A 22,183-nucleotide genomic window follows, 5' to 3' on the forward strand; every position below is an offset into this window, starting at 1 on the left:
AACTTGATCGGAATCTAAAAGCCAGGTCTTAGTGATGCAAAAAAATGTCTGACAGTAGATCGCTTAACATATCAAAATAAAGAGCAATTCTGCTTCATAGATCTAGCATTAACCAAAAAGATGGTAATATCATAAGGTGTCTGCAACAGCAGAGTAATCAAAGGAATAACAGTAAGATTAAATTTAGGCCTCCAAATTTTATACCGGTATTGCACATGCCACCATAGCGCCCATGCCCCAAAACTGTAGGAATAGCCAATGACAAGGAATCACTAGGCACAGAATATAACATAATGGTCTGAAGAGAACTTAAAAAGAAATCCAACACATACCCAGAGCAAAAACACTGCTGGGCACTCAGTAGGCACTCAAGTGCACATTAAGGGGCATGATCCTTTCTTGTGCAACCTTTTTGAGTGCACCCCCAGCATCATTGCAGTCTTTAAATGAACCTGACAGAGATAATGTCAAAGGAGAAGGGCTAAGATCTTATGGCCACGGGGAGATGGGACACATGCCAGGACCCCAGAGGCAGATGGAATCAGGAAACAAGCTGTACTTCTCAGTGGCAAATAAGACAGTCAAGCACAGGCATGCAGGATCAAAACCATTCTGTAAAGCAAAATCAAATTCTGCAGGTTGTTAACAAGTCACCAGGACAGGACACTTCTGTGTGCCATTACTAAAAATTTTCCATTTGGCTCCATGGCACATAAAGAGAGAACAATTTCCAAAGTTTTTCATTTGGGTAAACAGCTGTTTACCTGTGTGAAAAACACCACTGAAAATTGGGCCCCTGCTCCTCAAACTATGGGTAAAAGTATCTACATTGAACAGCACAGATATTTTTTAACCATGTTAAAATAAGGGGCAGGATTAGGTGTGGGAAGGGAAAGTACATACAGGGTCTTCATTTTGAAAGTCCCAGCCATACACTCTGCATTGTACATTGACAACTACTTTAAAGCAGGTGCAAATGTATGTGAGTACAACGTACATAGTGTGCCGCCAACTCGATTATCAAGGTTTTCCCTTTTAAAATATCCTTATAGTCTCGCAGGTACAACAAAACATATTAAATACTCAAGGGATTGCAAGCCCCACTCATCTCATTTAGAAATTACCCTGAAAGCAGTAAACCAAACTGGAGCATTTCATACCATATTTTGCATTCCTCAGCCCCCTAATACATAAAATTAAATGTTATAAAGCTACATGTTATATTGTGTGGAGTGTTTTATGTAACCCACCACAAAAGCACGTGAGTAACAAGTCTTCTAAATAAATACATAGCAGATTTATTTAGTTTAGTCTAGTTTAAAGTCTGCACTGCGTAATCAGATTTAAAAAAAGCTACATGTAATTGGTTCAGAAAGAGAGAAAACTGTATTTGCCAAGTATTCTTAAGAGAATTACAAAACAGAAAAAAAAACTGAGTTTCAAAGAAAAAAAAAATAACTAAAAAACAAAACATTATCAGCCACCCTTTCAAACAAACATTACACGACTTCTTGAAATTACATCTGAAATGTTAAAATGTGATGGTTGTAGATCTAAAACAAGGTTAAAGCACAAAAAACAAGAAAGGAAAAAAAAAAGCAGATGTGCTTACCTGTAACAGGTGTTCTCTGAGGACAGCAGGATTTAAGTCCTCATACTTGGGTGACATCATCAAATGGAGCCCCGATGCGAAAAATGTCAAAGTTTCTAGAACTTTGACTAGGCACGCTGAGCATGCCCAGCATGCTCTATACCATGCATTCATGTGTCTTGTATCACAGAATTATACTTAAAATAACAATAGGAGAAACCCAATGCCATGGGGTGGCGGGCAGGTTTCTTGAGGACTAACATCCTGCTACCCTCGGAGAACACCTGTTACAGGTAAGCAACTCTGCTTTATCCAAGGACAAGCAGGATGATAGTCCTCACACATGGGTGAATCCCTAGCTGCAGGCTGCTCCCAAACACAAAAAGGGACCAGAAGATACCCAACCAGGTACCAATGGGCACAACAGTGCTATTGGTAACAAAGGGAGAAGACAGACTGAACCCAAACGGGCCCTACGTGGGGAGAGTTGGGCTCTACACCTCAAACAGGTTCCAAAGGACAGGCTGGCTGAAACTACTGTTGCATTGGCCATCCCTATCCAGACAATAGTGAGATGTGAATGTTTGGAGAGAATTTCAAGTCACAGCTTTACAGATCTCCTTCACGGGAACTACTCGCAAGTGGGCCACCAATACTGCCATGGCTCTGACAGAATGAGCCTTGACATGACCCCCAAGATGCAGTCCCACCTGGGCATAACAGAAGGAGATGCAATCTGCTAGCCAACTGGATAGTGTCAGGTAGAAGACTAAGACTTGCTTGCAGTCCAAACTGTGCAGTGCTTGTTCACCTTGATGCAAATGGGGTCTAGGAAAGAATGTTGGCAGAATAATAGACTGGTTAAGATCAAAGTCCAACACTACCTTAGACAGGAACTTAGGGTGCATACACAAGACTACTCTATCATGATAAAACTTAGTGTAAGGTGGATAAGTCACTAAGGCCTGGAGCTAGTTGACCTTGCGCGCTGAGGCAACTGCCAACAAGATTATGACCTTCCAGGTCAGGTACAAAGCGACTCAAAAGGAGCTTTCATTTGCTGAGCTAACACCATGTTGGGGTCCCAAGACACAGCAGGAGGACTTAGGGGAGGCTTCAATTAAAGCAGGCCCCACATGAAACATACAACTATAGGCTGTGCAGAGATGGTGATATGTGCCAATTGTAGTGACACAAACTCTAATGGAGTTGGTCATTAAGCCAGCTGCCGATAGATATAGAAGGTAACCAAGCAGTTTTTGTATGGGGCAGGAAAACGGATCTAGGGCCTTCTGCTCACATCACATGGAAAACCTCCTCCACTTCAGTCCATAGGCCTTTCTAGTGGAACGCTTTCTAGAAACCACCAGGATCCAAGACACATCCTCAAAGATCAAGCAGCTGCAGGATTAACCTCTCAACATCCAGGTTTTGAGCGACAGGGCCAGGAGGTTGGGATGCCGCAGCTTGCCTTGATCTTGTGTGTTGAGATTCGGGGAAGTCCCCAAACTGATCGGTCTCCGGATGGACAACTTCATAAGAGTGGAAACCAGACCTGTCTTGGCCAATGAGGGGCTAGGAGGATCATAGTTTCCCCGAAGCTTCAAAAGAGTCTTTGCCACTAAGGGAATCAGAAGACATGCATACAGAAGACCCTTGCCCCAAAGATGGGTAAGGGTGTCCGAGGCTGGTTTGCCATCTGACCTGTACAGTGAGTATATCTGAGAAAGGAATCACATACAACGTGATCAATGATCGGACGGGTTTACCCTCATAAGTGAGTGACTATACATATATACCCAAACCGGTGTTTCAAATCTCTTAAGCACTTTGATTTATGTGCAAGCACTCATAAAATAATCATAGGGTATCCCAATTTCTCTTTTTTTATGGATTTTTAATTTTTAGAGAGTCCTTTTGTTGAAAAACATGTTGTGAAAATGCCGTACTTAAACACACATATGAACTGTTCCTTCTTATTTTTAGCGAAGGTGAACTTTTTTAGCAAAGGTAAACTTGTAACACCACTTAAATATGGAAAAGTGCACTTATCTTTTCCAAAATTTGGAACAAGCGGCTCCTCAGCCTTGTTCAATCAAATGCTAAAAATAAGAAGGAACAGTTCATATGTGTGTTTAAGTACGGCATTTTCACAACATGTTTTTCAACAAAAGGACTCTCTAAAAATTAAAAATCCATAAAAAAAAGAGAAATTGGGATACCCTATGATTATTTTATGAGTGCTTGCACATAAATCAAAGTGCTTAAGAGATATGAAACACCGGTTCGGGTGTATATGTATAGTCACTCACTTATGAGGGTAAACCCGTCCAATCACTGATAACATTGTTGTATGTGATTCCTTTCTCCGATATAGCGTTTATTGCATCACATTTTTCTGTACAGGGAGTAGACAGAGGCACCTTCCTGTTACAGGGGGGACATGAACAGATTTACATCTGGGTTCCCCCAGAGGCGAAATTTCCGATTCACTACCCCTTGGTCCATGAACCATTAATGGGGTCTGAAGTTCAGTCTGTGTGTTACCAAGTTCTCTGTCTCGGCCAGGTACATAGCCCTGACCACCATCCCGTGGGACAGGGCCCACAACCAGATCTGGACCGCTTCCTGGTACAGGAGGTACGATCCCATTCCTCCTTGTTTGTTAATATACCATATGGCTACCTGGTTGTCGGTTTGGATCAGGACAGCTTTGTTGGACAGCCAATCTCTGAAAGTCCATAGTGCATACCTGATTGCCCGAAGCTCCAGGAAGTTGATTTGACAAGTGCGTTACTGAGTGGACCAGAGACCCTGGGTGCTGAGCTCATCTTGTTTCTGCACTTGTTTTGCACTTGTTTGCTAGCTCCTAGCTGTCACTCTTGTTCCTTCTAGTCCCATACCCTGCACCTGTTTAATGTAATTTCAACCTGCAGTTATGATGTAAACTGGTATGATGTAACCACTAATACAGATATAAAAAAGCTATAAATAAATAAATCTACATGAGCGTCCCAGCCCTGGGTGGATGTATCAGTGTTTAGGATAATTGGGTATGGGGACTTCGAAAAGAGATCCCCCATTCCAGATTTGAAAGTACTCGCCACAGGTCAATGAGTACTGGAGAGACATGGTGACTCAGATGCAATCCTGGAGGCTCTGAATGGCCTGGCACCAGTGCGACCTCAGGGTCTATTGAGCTCTGTGCATGCATAGATATGCCAAGGGAGTGACATGGACTGTTGTGGCCATATGGCCCAACAGCCTCAACATGTGCCAGGCTGATACCTGCTGGCTCTGTTGAATCTCTACTGTGATGGTCGTCAAGGTGACAGTACTTTGACAAGGCAGGAAGGCCTCGGCCTGAGCCATGTCTAGCAGGGCTCCTATGAAGTCCAATGGAAGTGATAGGCTGAGAAGGGGCTTTGGGTAGTTGAGAAAGAACCCTAGTGACTCCAACACCAAGATGGTCAACCTGGCTGCCCCTGCCTGAGATTGCCTTGACCAGTCAATCAGTCAGATAAGGGAAAACATGCACTCCCAGCTTACGGAGGTATGCCGCCACCATGGCCAGGCACTTTGTGAATATTTGTGGGGATGGTGCTAGCCCAAACAGCAACACCTAGTACTGGAAGTGCTGCTTTCCCACCACAAATTGGAGATACTTCCTGTGACCCAGGAAAATCTCAATATGAGTATATGCGCGTTTTAGATCGAGGAGGCACAGCCAGTCCCTTCTTTGTAAAAGGGGGATCAAGGTGCCCAGGGAAACCATCTTGAAAAATTTTTTTTAAAACTTATTCAAGGCCCTTAGATCTAGGATGGGACGAAGTCTTGTCTCTTTGGAATCAAGTACCTGGTGTAGAATCCCCATCCTCTTTGCCTTGGTAAAATGGACTTGACCGCCCTAGCCATTAAGAGGGAGGAGAGGTCTTCTAGTAATACCTCCTGCTGTGCTACTGGCCACCAAAACAGACACAGAGGGCAATTTGGCAGGACACCCAATAGATTCAATTGGTACCCCTGCCAGACGATGGAAAGAACCCACTGGTCAGAGGTTATAGTCTGCCACTGGTTCATAAAAAACTGCAGCCTGCCCCCTACCGGAAGGTCCTCTGTCCCGGGTACAGGTGACTGGCCTATGTTCCCTACAACCCACTCAAAATTCCATCACTGAAGCTGACTGAAGCGCCGAATGGGGATTGGAGGCTCTCTGGTCCCTGAGGCAGCCACAGGAGCCCTGATGGTACTGATGGGAGTGAAGGGACAGAGGATAGTGCTTAATTTGGTGAAAGAAAGACTTCTTTGGTCCCAGTCTCGTCAGCCTCCTAGAAGAAGAGGACAAATCCGGAGTGCTGGTGGAGAGTTGTTGGGGGGGTTTCACAGTCGCCTCGAAGATGGGCCATGGTGTTCCTCACCCTATCTCCGAAGAGATTCTCCCCAATACACAGCACATCAGTGAGTCATTCCTGTACCTCTGGTTGGAGATCCGAGGCCTGCAGCCATGCCATTCTGTGGGTGCAGAGACTCTCGATGCCATTTTGAAAACATCGTAGGTCGCTCGGACCTAGTGTTTTCTGCATTCCAGGCCCTTGTGCTCCAGCGACATGAGGGTGTCCTGCTGCTGTTGAGGCAGCTGCACAACCACCTCCTGCATCTGCTTCCAGATGTCCCACGAGTACTGGCTCATGTAGAGTTCATTGGCAGTGATGCGGGCAATGAGCATGGTGCCTTGAAACACCTTCCTCCCAAGAGTGGAGAGGGATCCCGCGTGGACGCGTGGTATAGGGTATGCTGGATATGCTCAATGTACCTAGTTAAAGTTATAGAAACTTTGACATAAGCTTTCTGCATCAGGGCTCCATCTGATGATGTCACCCATATGTGTGAGGACTACCATCCTGCTTGTCCTCAGAGAAATAATACAACAGTTTAACATCTGTTAAAAATTTTGGAGTTAGGAGTGAGGATTTACATGCTAAAGGTATATCCAAGCAAAACAAAAAAGAAATAAATAAAACATACAGCTCTTTTATGTGAAGTCCATATGGAAAGGAACTGCTTCCGATTTCTGTAATATCATTGGAACTCAGGTCAAGTATTTCCAAGGCTACATAGGGCTTGAGCTGGCTGGCTTCCACATTGCGAATCTTATTACGATGCCTATAAAAAAAGCAAAAAGGTGTGAAAAGTTAATGACCATATTGCTTTTCAAAAAAAAGACACCAGGTATCTCTTTATGCTAACAGAAATATTGATCATTTTGAAAGACCAATGATACATTAAGTCATCCCTATTCTGAGAACCATTATTAAACAAAGATTCCAGTTTTCTCCATGACCAATATAACTACCAGAGTTCTGTACTTGAAGAATGCCAGTTTTCATCTCTAAAGATGCTATTACTGCTTCTGCTGGACATATCACAAGGACATGTTTCATTCTGATTCCCCTCTCCATAAACTTTTTTTTTTCAATTTTCCTTTGTGCAACTGCAGCAGCCATTATTTATAAATGCAGCATCCGGGGAGATACGATACACAAATATAAATACCTGAAAGGTATTAATTATTTAGGGATGTGCATTCGTCCTGTTTTGGCCACCCCGAAAAACGAAGGAAATTTCGTTTTTCGGGGTTACTGCGTGCTAACATTTTAATGGCCGAAAAAAAAAAAAAAGGCCTGAACTGCAGGAAACCAAAATTTCCCACTGCGGGCTGATAACTAAGGCCAAACAAAAAGGTTCGACCGACGCACATCTCTATTAATATTGCACATGAATCAAACCTTTCCCCAATAAAAAAGAAAGCTGTAGAACGGTCATATGAAATGAAACTGCAAATGGGGAGACTCAGGACCAATGTCAGAAATTTTTTTGTCACAGAAAGTGTAGAGGGCCTTGGAAGAGGTGATGAAGACAAGAATGGTAACAGAATTAAAAAGGGTGTGGGGTAAACAAGGTTAAAAGATGTGGTATCCTACACAGAGCAGCAGTTACAATCCTAAACAACTTGCTAGGCAGACTGGCTGGACCATTTGGGTCTTAATTTGCCATCATTTACTATGTTCCTATTACTCATAATTGGTTCAGGGCAATAGGCCTGGAACTTGTCTTTCTAAAAAAAATAAATATCGTGTGTCTTAGGTTGCAATACCAACAACAACAAAAAGATATCCTAGTACATGAGCTTTTGGGACTACACACATCCCCTCTTCAGAGGTCTTCAGATTCTTCATATCTGAAGAAAGGGACTCATGTGATCCCAAAAGCTCACTTACATCTTTTTTTTGTTGGTCCTGCCTTCTTTGGCAATCTCTTGCAGCAAAAAATATCACAACCTACAAAGACCCCAGTTTCTCTAAGACCAACATGGCTACCAGAACAGCTCTTTGGAAAATTAAAGCAAATTCTTGTAATACTTCTAAATTTAATTCCGACTTTCAAGCAATTTGCATTTTCTAGAATGGACACATCCTGAACTTTTATTTTAACAAAGTCTTTCCCACCTCAAATATTTAACATTTAGAAGAATAGGTTAGGCCAAACATGGCTTCAATTAGTGAGGTGTTTTATTTTTTTTTTTTTTGGGGGGGGGGGGGGGGGGGGGAGGGGTTGTTTGTTTTTTTAACACTTCTAAAATCCTTTAACCATAAGAAGGCAGAGCAATAAGTCTACCAGACATTTTCCTTTAAAAACTGATACGCTTCTTTTGCTGGCTTCTAATAAACACAGCTTTTGAGTTTTGACCTATGGCATTTTATGACTTCCATAACACTGAGCCATACGTTAACAAGCACCACAAAATGGAAATGGGTATGTTCACTTGTAAATAGTGATCTAAGACTGTCGATTTTTACTTCCAGTTTAGAATCCGAATAGTAATCTTCATTTGTGATTACAATTTTTTTTTTTTTTTTTTTTTTACCAATCACAGCAGTGTTGTTGCCAAGATCAGGTGAAGCAAGGAGAGTGCAGCACATGTACGTGTGACTGCTATTCCCTCAAAATGACCAGTTTTCAGCAGATGCATGCAAAGGTCACAAGAGAAGTATAGTAAGTCAGGCTACTATATCAAATGTTTTCTGGTCATTAAGATATCTTACTCCTAGAGACCACCATCAGAGGAATATGAAAACAAGGAGATATCAGAAGCTATGTCAATTTAATTTCATTACAATGGACAATACAGAAGAGAATTGCTTAGATCTAAACATTGATTTCAAAACATATCTATTGACAACAGTGATTTTTAAATCAGCATTGGTTTCAAAATGAAGGATCCAAACACTATGGTTCCAAAATTGTGAAATTTGCATGCACTTGAAGAATAACAGAACTGGAATGGTTTTTTACTGTTATGTTTGCTTGAACCAACTACATCTATTTTTGCCAAGGAAGTACTACAGTTTAATTAGGCTACTAAAGCCATATTCATAGTAAACAGATACTCATTAACCAGTACATATTATTGGAGTTCAGATGACCATTTATCTAGATAATAAATTGTTTCTAATGTCCAAGCAGGTGATCACCTGCTCTGTGATAATCAGATGGTAGGGTTTAATATAAGAGCCAAAGCAGAGGGGTCACGAAAAGTCAAAAATCTTGGATTTCAAGGACACCAACTTTGTTAAAATGAGTAAATGGGGGGTTACTTTTAAGGAAGTGCTGGGAGGTTCTTTGTGAAGTAGAAAACTGGTCTATGCTAAAAGAAACTATAGTAAAGGCAACAAATCTTTATATTAGGAAAACAAACAAAAAAGTAATTTAAAAAAAGGTTTGGTTTTCCAAAGATTGCTGAAAAAAGGCAAAAAGAACTGCATTCAAAAAGTACAAGGATCTCAAAAAGAAGAGTCCAGGGGAACACTATTTGGTAAACTGAAAGAAGCACAGAAGGTAGTCAGGACAGCAAAGGCACAAATGGAAGAAAAGATAGCTAAGGCTGTAAAAGCAAGGTACAGGCTTTTTTCAAGTATGTCAATGAAAGGAGGAAGAACAGAGCTGGAATTATAAAACTAAGAGGAAAAAAGGAGGATTGTGTGGACAGAGACTAGGAAAAAGCAGAAATGCTTGATACTTTTCAGTATTCACTTAAGAAGGAGTACCAATTGTTAGCAGAGGTGTTTATGATAGAGTAGATGCCACAACATTTATGGAAATGGAGGATGACTGCCGATTGTTGGCAGAGATAAATATGATCATGAGGTAGATTCCATATCATTTAAGGAAGACAGAGTTTGTGTGGAGCTAGCATAACAAAGTGGACAAAGATATGGGAAGAGAATACATTCTAGGATAATAGGGGAGCTCAGAAATGTAGGGGGATATCACTGTTTTACCACTGAAGCACATATATGAATTATAATAGCCATCTACAGGCCAAATTCTGACAGGCCCCAGACGCTGTTACAGCAAGAGAAGGAACTTTACCCAGGTAAACTTTAAACAGCATTGCATCAGTGGAACAAGAGGTCTTGTCTTGATACACTGAAGGATACCTTACCAGATGTGCCTGTTTGTCAGTTCCTGTGCAAATAAAGAAACCAGACAGAAGAGAGAATCAGGCTGATACAGAAACAATCAAGGGAGAACAGGCGCGCCATGTTGAGTGCCCACTCTCGACACACACCCAGCCACCTCCTCCTGGGTACACGATCCTATATGTAAATGAGGGGTCATGCTAAAAGGAGGCGCCCCTAGCACCTCCTTGGCCCAGGAGAGATGGCTCTGAATGCGGGTTCAGGAAACAGATGCTCAATTTTACGAGCTTCGGTTTTCTGAACCCGCAGACAGCGATCGGTTAGGAAAACACATGCCGGTAAAATTGAGCGTCCGTTCTCCTAACAGGACTGGCCGACATTTTTTTTATTTTTTATTTATTTACATTTCTGGTTCCTCCGACAATAATGCTAGGATATTAAGTTGACAGTTATAACAAATAGGAGAAAACAAATAATGAAAAAGTCATTTTTCCTCTGTCTTTTTTTGCTTTAAACAAATGAAATTCCCAGGAAAAATAAGGTAGAAAATGAAAATTTCTACAAATGATGCAAGGTCTACACCAAAAGCCATAGGAGAAGAGACTTATGGATCCAAATATGTATACCCTAGACAAGAGACAGAGCAATATGACACAGACATACAAATACCTCAAAGTATAAATAATGCACAAGAAGCAAACTGTTTTCAAAGAAAATAATGCTCTAAAATAAGAGATCACAGTAAAAGGCTCCAAGAAGGCACTCAGAAGCATCATCAGAAAATGTTTCTTCGTGGTAAGGGTGGAGGAATGCATGGAACGGCTTTCCAAGGGCAGTGAAGGGACAAAAACAGTTAACAGAATTTAAGGAAGTCTGGGATAAGCAAAGAGGATCTCTAGTTGCCTCAGAGGGAAAAGTCATGGATCAACTGAGATCCATGGCATTGAACCAGGAATGAGTCCTTATCTGCCGTTGTATTCTATGTTCTAGCATAAATGAGAGCACACACAGGGCCAGTGCAAGGGTCTGTAGTGCCCTAGGCAGACCAGTGTAACACAGCTGCCTCCTCCCCCCCCCCCCCCAAACCCACTCTGAGTTGAATGTGTCCCTCGGGCAGTGGTAAATATATAGCATTATGGTCTGTCTGTGTCTCTCTCTCTCAGCACACAGCCTCTCTACAAAGTGGCTTCTTTTAAGGGAGCACTGATTGAAACAGATGGAACACATGTAAGCCATTATCTCCAAGCATGTTGAAAATAACCCAACAGGAAAATTACAAAAGGATAGTCCATGTTTTGAGACCATAACTAAACAAATAGTAATGATGAAAAAAAAAAAAAAGGGACTAGTTTACTACAGCATGATCCCCTCTACCTGAAAGGCTAATAAAAAGCCTCATGCTTCTCAGCTGTCACACAGACAGCATAAAAGAAAAATGATGAATAAATAAAATGGACTTGGCAGACACTTTCTTTTGCCTACATCTGAAATTAAAGATGCATGTAGTATTTAATTTCTGAAATAACAGCATTTCATTTCTGCGTTAGTGTTTCCCTAAAGAGCCAAGTGACCTTCTTATGAGCATGCTTTTCAGTTAGTTACATTTTTGCACTAGGTTTCAACTGATTCAGCTGAAGCTTTCACTGGAAAAGGAGAACTCTATTGTGATTATTAGGGTGCCAAAAATGTCCCATTAAAAAAAAAAAAAAAGTCTACAATTATGCGACAGCACATGGCCAACCACCTCAATAGATTTTGTCCTTGCCATTCTACAAAGACACAAATTTACATATTCAATTGCAAATACAGGCAAGAAACTCATGACTGACCCCCTGCTCACACCCCACAAAAATATATTTTGCTAGGGAAAAAAAAAATGCAAATATACTTCTGAGCCAGCTACCATATTTGGAGGCCAGGAAGTAACTTCTTTTTTTTTTTTTTTTTTTTTTTAAACTGTGGCAAAACTGGTTACAGGTGAATAGTGGATTTTTTTTTTCCCATCTTTCCTTGGATTACCACATAATAGAAAGCTGGCAAGCAATCAGGAGGCTGGACTGGATGGATATGTCTTCTTTCAGCCTAAACCAACTGTGCAATCATGTTTACCTTTTGCTTTATACTCCCACATTAACAAAAAAAAAAAATCCTGTGAAGTATGACCTTTACTGAAATTTGTTTGAAGGGGACCATTTAATTAATTTTCGGGTGACGTTTGTCAGTTCAGCTGTCTCTGGCCCTGTGAAATAGCTGGCGCTGTTGAGCTGCTGTACTATTTCACACTGACACAGCTGTGCTCTCTCTCTCCCCCCCATGGACCAGCTCCAAGTGCAAGGTCTGACTCCAGCTAGGGTCCCCTTGCCAGCTCTAGTAGGGGAATGTCAAATGTTTTCCCTGAATGTACTGCTTCATCTCAAACCACTGCACTTCAAACAAAACAAAATTGGGTAACTTTTCTTATATACAGTCTGAGAGATAAATATAATTAAAAACGCTTCACAGTTGATTACATTCTCCCCTTATTTTTTCTCGTCCCTTTAATACTTTGTATTGCTTTACACTTTAACCCTTGTTTTTTGCACTGAGGTGTTAAAACTCCACTGTTTTTTGTTGCTACAAAAATGAAACATAATGGAAAAGTCAGATTTATGATAAAATCTTGCACAAGATGATTTAATGCCATGTATTCTGAAATGGTGCCTTCAAATAGGTTACAAATGCATAAGAGAGAAATTTCGCAAACTGTACCATGTGACCATACCACCACAACTAGCAATGTGCGGCAATACCACCACAAGGCGCTAAGCCAAACATGCATTATCCTAGCCCTCAAACATATGTGATTTTCTGAGTAACCAATCCCTGCAAATTAACTTGGTTCCCAGGCCAAATGCCTGAAAACATGTCTAATAAATATTCACTGTAGATGTCCTGAAAATCAGATCCCTTTCCATCCCTCAAGGGCCAGGGATTGTGCACCTCTGCAATGGCAAAGCAGTTTAAACTATACTTGGCATCACAATGAACTCCTGCTTCAACTATGATTATTAGTAGGGATGTGCAATCATTTTTCCTGAATTAAGCAATGTCAACGAAATTGCCTAATTCGGAATGGTTCGGGAGAACCGAAAAACGATTTGATTTTTTCCGAAATTTTGGAAAAAATTCATTTTTGAGATAGCACTCGCTAATGGGAGTTAGCACGCGCTAACTCCCGATCGTGTGCACTAACTTGGCAGAGAAAACCATGGGAAAAACGAAATTCCCGCAGGGGGGGGGGCCCCGAAATGAAGCCAGACACGAAATTCTTACCCGAAACATCTCTAATTATTAGACATGCAGTAGAAAATAAAAATGTCCATATCTTTATTTTAAAAAGCAAAATCCTAGCATTTATTCCACAACATTTTTATAAATGCAATAAAATATACAAGGGCATATATAATAAAATCCTTTAGCACACAACTTATTGTATGTTATTTACCACTCCCTGAACAGATGAAAAGGAATAAATTGCCTGTGAAATTAGACTATATTATGTTAAAGCACCTTTATCATGAAACTCTATGAGGGGGTTAGTACTGAAAGAAAGCTATTTATATCTTGCAATCCAAGACTCAAAACATAAAACCTCCTTTAAGTCAAATACATTCTAAGAATCAGTATTGAGGCAGATTAATGCCATATACAAATGCCCATATAGCAGGATAAGAAGTTACAGAGTGAGTCACGAGCTGGCTTACTTTGAAGAGAGCTCTCTAAGGATGCTAGCAACTTATTTTAGTGGTTCTCAACCCAATCCTGAGAAGCACCCAAGCAGGTCTGGTTTTCTGGCTAGGAAAGAATGAATACAAGTGACATATTAACATACACTGGGCTAGATTTTAAAAACCCTGCGTGCGTAAATCCTCCCGGATTTACGTGTGCAGGGCACTCGCGCATCGGCGCGCACAAAGCCCGGGACACGCGTAAGTCCCGGGGCTTCGTAAAAGGGGTGGGAGGGGGGTCCAGAGTCCCCCAGCACTGCGGCCTGTGCCGGGGGATGCGAGGCAGCAGGCGTAACTTGCCCAACAAAGGTATGGGGGGATTTAGGTAAGGCCGGGGGGGTGGGTTAGGTAGGGGAAGGGAGGGGGGACGCGGAAGGAAAGTTCCCGCCGAGGCCGCTCTGATTTTGGAGCGGCCTCGGAGGGAACGGAGGCAGGCTGCGCGGCTCGGCGCATGCAGGCTGCCGATTTTGCGCAGCCTTGCGCGCGCCGACCCTGGATTTTATAAGATACGCGCGTATCTTATAAAAATCTGGCGTACTTTTGTTCGCGCCGGTTGCATGTACTTTTTAAAGATCTACCTCACTGTGTTTCAGAACCTGGTTCATGTATATTCATAGTGGATGGCCTGAAGTCCAGACTGGCCAGCATGATCCTTGAGATTGGGTTTTTGGGGGGGGGGGGGGGGGGGGGGGGGGGGGGGCGGAAGAGATAGAGATAGGGAGATATATATATATATATATATATATATATATATACACACACACATATACACACACACACACACACACGCACGCAGACATTTCCCATACACTCCACAAGTGGGCAGGACATACTGCCACTGCTGCTGCAGCACAAAACATACCCTCCAAGAAGCAGAAAGGAACTTTCTGAAAGGTAAGCTAGCTCAGAATCTACAACAAAGCACTTAGCCAGGCTAGCACATTTTTATACAAAAATTTGAAACAACTTTACAAAAAGCTTTATTTTTTTTTTTTTTGGGAGTCATTAGTTGGGTTTATTTTTGGTTTTCTTCACACAGAAGCAGCAGCAGCCCTTGTAGTAAAGGCATTACCATGCCACTACTATAAAGGTATAATGAAAAGTATTAAGAAAATGCTTTTTTGCATTATTGGGTCTCTTAGTTTGTGTTGGCAGAAGATGGATCTTAATCTTGGAGGAAAGCTTTGTCTTGGTTGCATCTTAATGAATAAGCACTGACGATGGCCTGTTCCAGTGATATTAATACTAGCCTCCCACCGATAAGGAATCAATGCAGCTGTGTTACCCTACAACGCGGACTTTTAATCTAAAACAAAGGTATGAATCTTTTCCACTCTTCATCTAGAATTTCATTGTGCAGCTGGGCAAAGAAAGTCTTTCAGGGAATACCAACAAAGACTCCCTTAAACCACCTGCCACATGCGTGCCAAACAAAAATCCACATTTCCAACCGAAAAAATCTTAACAGTGAACAAGGGATATATTTTTAACTACCGAAATACACTTTTGAACTATTACTAATTCATTTAAATAATTGAACACGATGGCAGAAAAAGACCATATGATCCATCTAGTGTGCCCATCCGTCCAATTTATGTAGCCTTTACAATTCCTATCACTCCCTTGGAGATCCCCTGTATTTATCCCACGCTTTCTTGAATTTAAATATTATTTTTGACTCCACCACCTCCCCTGGAGGCCATTCCTTGCATCCATTACTCTCTGTAAAGAAATATTTCTTAAAATTATCCCATCTAACCCTCATCCCGACCCCTTGTTGTAGAGTAGTGGTTCCCAACCTGGGGGCCCATAGACTCCCAGGGGTCCGCGAGAAGGGATGTAAGAAAGTTAAGCTGGGTTGCTGCTACCTGGCCACAGGCCAAGAGAGTGACAGTGGGGCCTACTGCTGCCCTGAAAACTTCAGCTCATATTCCTGCAAGCCAGGAGGAGGAATGACAGAGAAGGGCCATTTTTACCCGTCCGGCAGAAGTAGGGAAGAGAGGGATCGACTACAGCCCCCAAGAGTCAAACTCCATCATTGCACTGTGAGGAGATGGGAGAAAGAGTGGCTGATTGCGACTCAGAACCTTCAGCAGCCACTGCTACATACTAAGGAAAGCAGGAGAAAGCAGGGTGATGACAGTGAGAAGCATTTTCTGCTCCTGCCACATGCTCGGTCACTCACCTAATAGAGAAAAAGGAGAGAACAGCTCCACTAAATAAGTGAGCAGAATGACAGAGGAATAAAGGAGAAAATGGAACTGGGGTTGACAGTATGAGAGGAAAAATAGAAGGGAGAAGGAATGAAAAGCAAGATAAGGAGTGAGACAAGAATCCATGACTGACCTGGTTATTTTCTCTTTCTTCTATACCACCTATTGTCAATCTAAATGGTTTACAAATTTCACACAAAAAAAGAACAATTTTCAACATACTTTTCTCAATTTCGCAAAACAGTTTTTTTTATATATGCGGCTATCAGAACGGGACTTACATTCCAACTACTCTTGAGTTCTCTCCACAGCTTGTGCTATTCAAACATGGAGCGTGAACGCTTCCTCTCTGCGCCTACCGGAAGTCTACTATATAAGCTGCTCTAAGAATAAGGAATTAACCTATCACATTCTCCCTACGAATACACCGACCAATCCACTTCCTTATTAAGCCCAGCGGGGGCTACTGTATTTAATTTAAAGATCCACCTTTGCTCTCGCTGTAACAAACGACGATTTAAATCCCCTCCTCGCTCATCTCGTCCTACACTCTCTAAAACAGTGCAACGCAGGCTGTCAAAACTATGATCATTATCCACACAGTGTTGCACCAACGGTGCCTCTAATTTATTACGTTTCAATGCACTTTTGTGTTCTATCAAACGTGTCTTTAGCAATCTTGTAGTCTTACCAATGTATAGTAGGGCAGGTCAATGGAATAACGGGCAAGGAAGAAAATTACACGTAGAGATACGAGCTAAGTCATTCGTTTTATTAGTGCAGTAGGAGATAGATATGAGTGCATGAAAAGGGAAGAGTTAGTTTACGGTTTCAACGGGAGCATGTGTTTTAGGAAAAAGGTTTTTAAAAAGGGTTTTGGAGGTTTTATTACACAAGTAATGGGTGGAATACAAAAAAATAAAAAAAGTATTATGACACCATATGGAAGTGGTAAGTGACGTGATCGAACAGTGCCAATACAGGAGAGGGGTTGTAGCCCTGTAAGGGCAAGAGCCCATGAGACTGGAGCACTAATTGTTCTGATACTGCTACCCATAGGTGTTGGTATTTTGAGTTAAGTATAACAAAAAAGGTATTTTACCTCTGCTAATTTGCAGGTTTTCCTCTAGTATTGTGTTGTGTATTGGGGTTACAAATTTCACATACATAAAATTGTAAAATAAATAAATAAAATACAGCAATACAAAATAATATAAACATACAACAGGAATAAGCGACTCTTGACCTTCACCTCTAAGTCCCCTTGCTGCTTAACTCTTCAGTCCTGTCTCTTTACCTTTAGATATCATTATAAGCCTCCTTAAAAAGCCAGGTTTTTAGCATTTTCCTAAACAGTTTATGTTCTCTCATTAGCCATAACTCCTCTGGCATTGAATTCCAGAGTAATGGTACTGCCAATGTAATTGCTCGTTCACATACCATATTCAAGCTAGCTTCCTTCACTGAGGCAGTTACTAAAAGACCTTTATTCACAGACTGTAGTTCCCTCTACAGCACATACCTTATTAAGGGAGTAAGAGTAGATGGCAGCCTGAGAGGGGAAAGAAGACCATGAGAGAGAGAGAGTGTGCAAGACAGCTAGAGGACTACCATACTCCAGGAGGGAAGAAGGGAAAGATGACCACAAGAGAGAGAAGAGGGAGAGAGACAATAGCTGGTGTGGATATGACATTAAAAATAAGTTATTTAGAGGGACCCACAGACAACGAGATCTCATAAGCCTTCTTCCTTTTAAAAAGCAGGCTATTGTTTTGCTTTTTCTAAAATCTAAATTTTGTGAATACATTTGTTTGTAAGAATCATAAGAGAAAATAAAATATAAAAGAAAAGTAGACTAAAAGGGAGTCAGTTTTCAGGAAGGGTAATTTTCTAAATTTTTTACACACCTGTATACCCTTGTGAAAAACCTTTTGAAAATAGCTACTCCCCGCCAGTAAGGATAAAAGTACCTGCATTGTCAACAGCATGCAGACTTTTACCTGTGGAGAAAAAAGGAGCAGGATTAGGTTGGGGAGGGAAAGTATATGCAGGGAATTAATTCTGAAATCCTCACGCATACTTTCACTTATGTACTTTTGCACCTGTCAAAGCAGAGGCAAAGTACACAGCTACAAAAGTACTGGTTTCCCCCTGCCGGCCTGAGCTTTCAAAAGGAATCTCCGGACAGTTTCCCTTTGGAATTTAGATTGCTGGTTTGCAGATACTGGTGCTGATTTTCTGCCAGGTTACATCGAGTTGCCAACATGGAACATTTTAAAATTTGCTTTCTTTTCTCCAGTGCTGCTGGAATGGGAGGTGGACGCTACTGTTGGCTTCAATCTTCAATTATGAGGACATTTTTAAATAGCTTAGGAAGTTTCCCTCCCTATGTATTCAGTTTAGGTCAGTAAGCATTATTTAATAAGTTTTATACATTATGGATGATTCCGGGATGCATATCATTTATTTCTTTTGTTACATCATGCAAAAAATTAAAGATAAGTACATGGGAGTCACAAAAATTTTGAGGCTGAAAAGGGGTCCTCGTTTCCTAAAAGGTTGGAAACCCCTGTTCTACAGCCTCCTTTCCATTGAAAGAGGCTAGCCTCCTGTGCACAGAGACATTTAAATATCTCAAAGGTTTCCATCATATCTCCCCTATCTCGCCTTTCCTAGGGTTTGTGTGTTTAGATCTTTCTATTCCATATACTTTAGAATGAAGACCACTGACCATTTTAGTAGCCAACTTGACAGACTCCAGCCGGTTTATATTCTTTAGAAGGTACGGTCTCCAGAATTGTATATAGATCGCATACAAAAGGCCACTTGAGTTTCTTCCTCCAGCCCCCTGTGGTTAAATCCTCATTTTTTTTTTATATTTCAGATGTTTTATTCGCATGTTTGTTACCTTCCCCGGTGGACTTAATTCTTTTGGGCCTTTGTTGCTGGGATCTTCTTTCGGTGACTGGAATCCTCAGGACAGTGCTAGACTGAAGCCTATTTGCAGCTCTGTGCTTCAGAGCGTTTCCCGAATATGGTGCAAAACAGCTGCAGTTGGACTCAATCAGGCTGAAAGGACGATGGCTGTAGCGTAAGCCTGTGTGTTGCCTGGCTTTGCGTCTCTATTTCTCTTTGCGGTGGAGGATGCATTCCAGATGCAGTACATAATGTTGACTGCTGCTGGGACCAGAGTGCACAGTGAATAGGCCTTCAGGACCGCAGAAAAGCCAGATGCAGTCGCCATGTTATCCTTGGAACTTGTGCACAACTATAAAGAATACAGTCTTTTTTTGTTTTGCTTTTTATCTCTTAATCACATTCTCAGTCTGCAGCACTTGTGGATTTGTTGTGTTGGTCATTGTTATGTTTTTTTATGGAAGCTCCTGGTGTCTTCTTAACATTTTTTTTTAATATATTTGATGTGTCTTCTTTGGATCCTTTGAACTAAAGTGATTCTGTGACAGAGATCATCTCTGATTTTTTCACCGTGTTCTCATTTGAGCTATTTTCTTTTTCTACTGGGTATTTACTTTGCTTTATCTTTCCATCTCTAATCAAAATGAAGCCTAAGCCATCATATTCTGCCACTGGCTAAATTTAACAGATCTGCAAAGAACCCTTCCAAATCTGCAGATGCACCTGATGCTAAAGCTTTGGGGGATGCTAAAGAGAAATTGGACATAGTCGTAGCAGAGTCTGTGATCTCAGAACTTGTTAAAGACAACAAGCTCCTTAGATCTGACGAAAGCAGTGCAATTGCTGACCCTAAAGAAGAGGAAGGCCTTAGAAAAGAGTTGCTTTGAATGATGTACATATCAGGATGCAAATTTTCTTGACTGCTGACTTCTTAAAAAAAAAAAAAAAAAAAAAAAAGAATGAAGTATGCTGAAAAATTACCATGGAGTTAAAGGAGCATCAGGATGATGTGGAAAAACAGCCAACGTCAGAACATAAAGAGTCCTGGGGGTTCAGGAAGGTGATTCAAAAGGAGGATATGGCTAAGCTATTTAAAAATATCATTAAGTCCTGTGTCCCTGGCTTTGTGGACAGATCTGTTAGATTTGATGGTGCACACGGAATTGGTAGACCTCAGACTGAAGGCAGAAGATGCCCTAGCACTACAGTAGCTTGTTTTCACTACTTTGAAGATAAACAAGTTCTTAGCAGTATTTGGGGAAAAGATGGTTTGGACTTTAGGATAGCAAGATAAAAATTTTCAAGATTTATCTCAATACATCCTTGAAAGAAGGAAGAGCTTTAGCTCCCTGACTATTTTGTTGCGTGAAAAGGATATAAGGGTTCGTTGGAACTTTTGTTTTAATTTGTAATTTTCTTATTATGGTAAGGACTACTGCATCACTGATATGGAAGAATGCAAGGAGGCAGCTGATCGCAAATTTGGAAGAGTCAAACACAGCAAAGGTCCCACCCTCCTACTGTCCAGGGCTAATGCTAGCTTTTTTACTGCTCTGTGCAAATAATTACTGTGCTGCTCCCCCCCCCCCCCACACACACACTCAAAAACACTCTGCCCATTCATTCAGTCTCTGTACCAGGCACGTTAAAAAAAAAAAAGCCATCCAATGATCTAAACTTTAAAAACTGACACTCCTCCACATCCCAAATCTTCATCCCATAGCTAATACAAGGTATTAAGTGCCCTAGGCAAACCTTATAGCCTTGCTCCCCCGGCCCTCTCTACACACACAAGAATTATGCATGTATAACAGATTTTACATGAAAAACATTCAAATTACAGTCTTCTGAAGTAAAACATATCATTTACAACATACATTGTCACTGTTTCTCACCCTTTTCAAGGACAAGGCACATCTACATTAACAAAAATATTGTGTGGCACACCAGCCTCCATTGAGTAGGCAGTGCATACATGGAAAGAACTCAGATGACCAAAAGAAGACATAGGAAAGCAGTGAAAGCACCACCAGCAAGCATCTCTCCCAAATTTTAAACAAAGGAAGAGAGGGGGTGAAGACACACTTGAACCCGTCACGATTCATCAGCTCCCACAGGAGAAGGAAGAAGTTGGTGTGGTATGGGCAGGTGGCTGTTACCTTCGCTGCTACATGTGGCTACCAGAGCTACTTTACGGCTACTGCTGCTCACAACATTCAAAGTGAGTCAAATAGAGTGCTCAGTGCATGCTCTCCCTGTCTCACTCGGCCTGGGGATATGGCATAGGCTTGAAGAACTCAGATGGGGAAAAATGAGGAGGTACTGTGTAGACTGCACAAAGCGAGTCTCAACTATCTGTGCTCTGTAGGACGCCTATTAATTGCCACACTCCTAGGAAGAGGCACACATGTTCTCAGAAAGGAATTCCTACAAGTTTAAAAGCCGCTGTTGGTGTCTCTTATGGCTGCAAGGTGCTGAGAACAAAGCCCAGGTGCTGGCCTGGATCAGGTAGTAGTGACTTTTCCATGGCACACTTGATCAGATCTGAAGGCACACTGGTTGGGAAACACAGATGAATGTTATATATATGCACTGCTGTGGTGCCAACCAGAAAGCCCTCCAAAAAGACACTTGGAATCACATGCCATGTAGCTTTTAGAAAGCAGGTCAAAGCCTTCTATTTTTTTTTCCTATTTTAAGCAAGCCTTTACTGGACACAAATAACTTGGTCCCCGAGTTTATATGGCTAAGAATATGCTGCTTGTCTGGCACTCGTCTTTGGATGTTTTTACGTATTTAAGATGTTGATGTGATATTTGTTTATCATTACTATAAACTAATTATGTTACTAAACTAAACTGTTACCCGCTGAGAACTGTGGATTGTGCTTGCTACAAATGGTGCAAATAAATAAATATTGAATTAGGCTATTGTAAAGTATGCCTGACCCTCAAAGCCATGATTAAACGGAATTACAGTAAATCTCCCATACCAAAACAGCACTAACTGTTCACACTCAAACAGTAACAACCCAACCTATGAGAAGGCAACACTGCAGATATTATACCAGGCGCTAAAACACCAATACACCTCATATTAGGGAAACAGAGGTACCAGGCTATTATAGATCTACACAAAGGCTAAACACTAGCAAAATGCCACACTTTTGTCACACATGCAGAACACAGATAGACCCTCAGTAAATACAGAATAGAG

At 41.4% G+C, this 22,183-nt stretch overlaps 1 protein-coding gene across 1 annotated transcript in view; it reads right to left on the reverse strand.

The window, feature by feature from the left end:
• Positions 1-22,183, reverse strand: part of LRIG1 (leucine rich repeats and immunoglobulin like domains 1) — a 297,265-nt gene that overhangs the window by 122,253 nt on the left and 152,829 nt on the right. The window contains exon 4 of the mRNA XM_029601045.1: positions 6,617-6,754. Coding sequence (XP_029456905.1) covers positions 6,617-6,754 — 138 coding nt within the window. The remainder of the gene's footprint in view (positions 1-6,616; positions 6,755-22,183) is intronic.

The sequence above is a fragment of the Rhinatrema bivittatum genome, chromosome 4, assembly GCF_901001135.1.
Source record: "Rhinatrema bivittatum chromosome 4, aRhiBiv1.1, whole genome shotgun sequence".
Taxonomy (NCBI): Eukaryota; Metazoa; Chordata; class Amphibia; order Gymnophiona; family Rhinatrematidae; genus Rhinatrema; species Rhinatrema bivittatum.